Source organism: Calypte anna, chromosome 1 (assembly GCF_003957555.1).
Source record: "Calypte anna isolate BGI_N300 chromosome 1, bCalAnn1_v1.p, whole genome shotgun sequence".
In the NCBI taxonomy this organism is placed as follows: Eukaryota; Metazoa; Chordata; class Aves; order Apodiformes; family Trochilidae; genus Calypte; species Calypte anna.
In genome coordinates, this window is record NC_044244.1 from 36278900 (window position 1) to 36284899 (window position 6000).

Here is a 6000-nt window from a genome sequence, read left to right on the forward strand (position 1 = left end):
ATCCAAAAAGCCTGGTCTGTCTTTAGTTCCTATGAATCTGAGAAGACACTAATGGCAGCCTTGAAGATACACTGGAGGAAATCACACTCTGCTGTAGCTGTGTTGAGTTTGGTGGAGCTGTGTATAATATACAATTCTGGCACAAGGTGAGCTTCTTCCCATATCACCATGCACTTCAAGACTATAATGATTCAGGAAACTGCTAATATGCAGTCAGCAGAGTGAGTCGTCCAGAATATTCTGGCCTCTTGTGTGAATCCATATTCGCTGATTCCTTAAAGTAAGAATTACTGACATAAAGGATAATAATAATGCTCTTACAGTCCTTTTAGGGAAAATTATGCTCATGGTCATCTGCTCCATGGGGGAAGGTGAGCCTGGAGCAGAGCATGATAGGGCAAAACTGAGAGTGAAATCTCTGACAGTGATCTCAGATGCAGAGTAGCAAGTTCAGGACAGGGTCAGGGCTGGAGACAGTGATCAGGGTTGAACACAGTGATCAACAGCAGTGATGAGGCAGGTCTGAGGTCAAGCCAGGAAGAAGAGCCTCTGGGTCTAAGCCAGGACCAAACTGGCAAAGGTCCCAAACCAGGTCCAACCATACCTCAGCTGCTGTGTATCACAGGCAGGGACAAGTGGTAAAGCTTCATCTTAGAATAAACTCCCAAGGAAAGGGAGGGCAGGCCCTTACTCACAGATTTCTTCATAACATCTCTGCTTGGTAAAGAAGGTGGCCTTGGACTCAGCCAGCCAAACTCTTTAATGTGGCCAACTAAATGCTTAGAAGGGGGATGCTCTCTGAACCCCAACATTCTGCCCCTGAACTGCCACCAGCAACAACAGCATTGCAGCATCCCAAGCAGAGAGGGCCAGGCAAGAGGGAACACAGCTCCTTGTTCATTTTGATGACCTGAATAGCTCTGGTCACAAACACAAATTTAAAAACCCCATGGTTGTACTCCTTTGATAGCCTCTTGTACACAGAAGCCCTCACCTCCAGCATTAGGAACAAGAAGAATGCCCCTGAGTTAATGGAGAAGCTCATTCACCTCTGGCATATGCCATGAGCTGAAGTCTCTTAAAGGGTGGAAGACTATCAACCTGAATGGTCAAGAATGAAGGAAATAGTGTGGAGCTGTGGAGATAGATGTAGAAACCACACAGTATGAAACAGAAAACTGAGGTGCATCACCTGAGGGCTTAATGGAGGTATAGATACATAATGCAATCATGTATCATTTTAAACCCTGCCTTCTTGATTTTGTTTTGTTTTCAAATTTTACTCTACATGGGAAGACTAGATAAAGTACCTAATTTTTTCTGTCATATAGCATATATCAGGACCAACTCCAAGAGTGAAGGACCTGACACAGGAAAAGTTCACTGGAATAACTAGACAAAGATCAGTAGCAGGCATTAAATCTAATGTCTCTTTGCATACTGTAGTCTGCTATACCAATAATTTTAGGAAGGCAGAGCACAGAAATAGCAAGTTTGATGAGCTGTGTGATAGTTTGGAGTTCACAGTAGAGATACAGCCCCAGAAACAATGAGATAATCACAGAGTGTTTGACTGTGGCACTAAAGTAATACTGACACAATATCAGTGCTGAATGATATTCTAAACTTGTACAGTGGGAACTCAAACACAAAGGTTTTATGCACTGAGCAGATTTGTTCCTTGTGCATGGGAACTGAAAGCTCATTGCCACACATTGTCTTCTGACAAAGATTATTTGCTCCCCCCAGTTCCACTGCAAAAATGCAGATTCCACTGTTCAAAACTCCACTGTTCAAAAATGCAGATGGAAACATCAGAAGACCAGCACAATACATTTGCTTAATGGTAATTGCTTTTTCCATATGGATCACAACACTGACCCACAGCTGTGCTCCTGAGGCTTCAGAAGACATTAATTCAGTATATTTTGCCTGAACTGCCTGGATGTAACCTAGGCCACTGATTTTTCGGTTTGTTTTTTGTTTGCTTGTTTGTTGTTCTTTTTGGGTTTTTTTAATTGTTTGTTTGGTTTTTTTAAATGTGCTGAAAGAAAACAGGTAAGTTCTTTCAAAGTATTCCTTCCTCTGTTCCCCACCCCATTTCACACCTATTAAACTCCACAGGCAGCAAGCAACAATAGAGCATAGAATAAACTTACCAGGTGTGTGTGTTTCCATGTTTTCTGGAGGTTTGGCTGGAAGCTGCATCAGTGCTAATAGGATGTGGCTACGCTGATCATATGCACAATCAGCTTCTGCAGTGGCTTAAGTAGTGACAGCACTAGCAGCTATTTCCATCCTGGCTTGATCCTGCTTTAAGCAAACCACGAACTGCAGCTAATTAGGGAGACCTCCTGTTTTGGTGATTGCTATCCCAGAGGAAAGAGAGGGGAAAAGGCAAAATTCCCATGACCTGAAAGGCCATGGCAATTGTCTGCTGGAAATTCAGCATTTTGTCTTCACGCTCCATAGTGCCTCAACAAGCAATGTAACAACAGGCATATTTTATTCCAACTCCCCAGAAGGCAGTGGAGAGGGAGTGGAGAAGCAAAGCTTTACAGTGCTTCCAGGTAGGAGGTAAGTGCCTTTTTATAAGGCTCTGTTTCAATTACTCAAGTTACTGCCTGGATGCAGCACTGTCATTCCTGCTTGAAATATTCAGGGGATTATCTTGTAATCAGCTGCCTAATCTGAAAAGGTGATGAATCCTGCTTAGCCTTCACCCTTACAATTTAAGCAGTATACTGGGGAGAAAAGTTGTGATGACTAATACCAGCTGAGAAATTACTTTTATTTGCTAATGATAACTGGAGGAAGGTGTAATTATTTCTACTAGATTATGAGTTAGGATCATTCACTGTGTCATGACCCTCAAGAACAGCAGTTCTCTGTCTCTCAGAGACATGTCCTGGTACACTGCAGCTGACACTGTTTATACAGTGAGAATTGTGGCTGTAGTATCTCAAAACTTGGCCTGGGTGCTGTAAAACTTTCCCAGCAAGGCTAAGAAATACACATGCTGCTTTAAGCACTGGACAAACTGTCCAGGTAGTTGCCCGTTTAATGAAACTGCTGCAGGTGTACTAAAGAGAACTATGAGATTAAATTAAATGACTGTGTTCATCTGCTTACTTCAGCTCAGTTGAAGTGCCATACAAGGGGTTTGATGGAAAACTTACATTAATGTTATATACCTGGTTTTACTTAAAAGGGGGAGGGTAAAGGACTCTTGATTCTATTGTCAACAGCCTTGTACAGGTCAGTCAAAACTTTTCTGCACTAGAGCTTACCCCCAAGAAAAAGGGAAAATCAATTATTAGGATCTTTGTGCATACAAGGAAGATGATTATATTAAAAGTTATAAAATACTTCTTTAACACTTGCTTTACTATTCCCACAGAATAATGTTTTCAGATAGAAACAGGTAAAGTGCCTCACTCTTCTTGGTCTCTCCTTTAGAATGGCATTTCTTCATTTCTAAGTAATGTATCAAGAGTTATCAAATACTTGTTTTTCTACCCTTCTGGTATCTCATGCTAATCTCAGAACTTCATTTAGAAGCTGCCTTCCATTACAAAACAGGGAACAACCTGGATGCCAGACCTTCTGCACCAACTAATCTGAAAACTATTAGAAGGTACTCATTTTTTAAAAAATATTTTTAAAAGTGTTCTCAGTTGCTGTGTGTAAGCTCTCTAGCTAGCTGGCTGGTACTTCATACAGGGATTTGTTTGCATACTAGCCTATGCATACAAGTTTTGAGGAGGTGTACCTGTATTTTTTTTTAATTTGATAACCACCTCATCCATTTGACCAAATGAATGGCTCTTTGCTTGATTGTTTTGCTCAAAAGTCCACAGTTGCACAGATCTCAGTGTAGTTCATGACACCAACAAAGGTTCTACTAACACTGTGGGATCAAAGAATTCTCCAAGAGAAGCAACATTTGAACTGCTTTTTGCCTTAATGTTTATAACCAATTAATCTTCTTTATTGGATGCTTGTTTGTATATATTTATCTCTGGGAGAGGGGAAAAAAAGCTTGCTTAAAATTTTGTATCCACATTATATGCTGCACCAACTAAATGCTCAAACAGAAAGTTGTACCCACTGGTTTTGGAATAGTATAGGAATGTAGAGCCAAGGATTCCCGTGGACACAAAGCTCTGCCTTCAAGGGTTCAAATTACCAGCTCCTATAAGCCATGAGGATGGGTTCATTACAGGTAATAAATAATATACACAGGAGGCAATATGATAGTAAGCAATATCAAGCTGGTTAAAGTGGAACCAGGTCTGTAGGAGATTTTCTATGGAGAAAATCATATCTTGGCATCACTGTGTTTCCTGAGGTACCTGGGTACAGTGTTAGTTGATAACACAGACCTGAAACAAATAATATCAAAATATCAGATAGTGTTTCACTTGCTGTGGAGGAATTGTGCTTGCAAGTCTGCAAAAGTTAGCAGAGAGATTAGAAGCTTTTAATAATTAAGAAGCTATATAAAACTCCTCCCCAAATCTATGTAACATTCCTGTAAATCTATCCTGTACATGATGGTGGGAAGTGTTCCGAAGATGGTGGGAAGTGCTCTGAATCATTTGGAGAAAGGCAAAGACTAAGATAGCTCAAAACCATCAAAACTCACAAGTAGCATGTAGAAGTTGAAAAGCAATGCTTCTCAAAGCCTGATTCTGCTGGTGAATGTCAGTGGAGCCTGATGTAAAGCCCTGCCTGATGTGCTGGCACAATGCTATTAGAGTACACAGCTCTCTGCTAAGCAGGTACTGGATTATAGGCCAGATTATGTTCTTCACTTCTCCCAGGAAAGAATACTTCTGAAAATGGCAGAGTTGCACTAAATTAGTCTGGGCTGTGTGAAAGGAAATTAAAACCTGCATGGAGGAAGTCCAAACCCTTTGCCTTATTTGCACCACTAGAGCCTTAGAAAAAAGACAGCTCTTTTGTGGCCGGCTGCCTGAAAAATAGGTACTCACACCAGTAGGTCAAGGTCAAAAATTAATGTGCCTTCTCAGTCTGTTAGCAGAGACATTACAATATTCCCTTCCTCTTGCTCATACCACTTGTCTGTTTCTGTGACAGGATTTTCAGGGAAGAAGCTCTTTCTTGGCTTTGAGCACAACAGGGCCTTGTCTTTGATTATAATATATAGATACTATCCAGGCCTGAATAATAACATATGTATCATGCAGAATTCCACAGATCTCTATTCTGTAAGAAAAAAAAACCAACAGTAAGTTTTCATGGGATGTGTTCCACACCCACTAAAGTGCACTGACATGGATGCCTGAAAACAAAATTGCAACCAAGGAAAGTGGAGAAAAGCTACATAGTGTGGCACATGTTCTTGAACCAGTGTAAAGTCTTAATACAATTCTGTTTATCCAATAACACTGAGTTACCTCTACTGTGAGTTTGACAACATAACAAAGCAGTTTCCCAATAAGTAATCTGATGCTCCTCAGGAAAAAATACTAATTGCTCTAGTCTGAAAGCCAATGTCTATTTCAGTCTGTTTCTCTCTTTAGACACTTAGATCCACAAGATTTTTCTTGTTAGTTGATGCAGAAGTGATGAAAGCAGCAATGCTTGACTGTTTTTTGGACATATTTGTCCACCCACTTTGTTGCTGGCAGAAAATATCAGCTGTGTGTGTCTGCTTGTCAGAAGTTCCAGAAAATTGTTCCTCAGTCTCAGCCCCTGTGGATGTTCCTGTGTGTCCTGCCAGTGCTGCTAAGCTGGTACCTGACTTACGCAATTATCTGATTAGAAGACCTGTCTGCAGCCATGAAACCTTAGGCTGCAACACTGACAGCTGAGAAATGAGCTGAGAAAGGTCAGTCTGGGTGAGGGCATTGCTGGAAACAAAGGGCAATCCAGAGATGGTAGTGGGAAAGAAGATAACATTGCCTTTTGCCCCCTATCCACTCCTTTTCTCTGGTTCTGATGTTGCAGGCTGCTGTTCCAGGAGCTGTGGAC

At 41.1% G+C, this 6000-nt stretch overlaps 1 protein-coding gene across 1 annotated transcript in view; it reads right to left on the reverse strand.

The window, feature by feature from the left end:
* ANO2 (anoctamin 2) overlaps positions 1-2178 on the reverse strand; it is a 154925-nt gene extending 152747 nt beyond the window's left edge. Inside the window, exon 1 of the mRNA XM_030459281.1 lies at positions 2160-2178. Coding sequence (XP_030315141.1) covers positions 2160-2178 — 19 coding nt within the window. The remainder of the gene's footprint in view (positions 1-2159) is intronic.
* Between the last annotated feature and the right edge of the window lie 3822 nt (positions 2179-6000).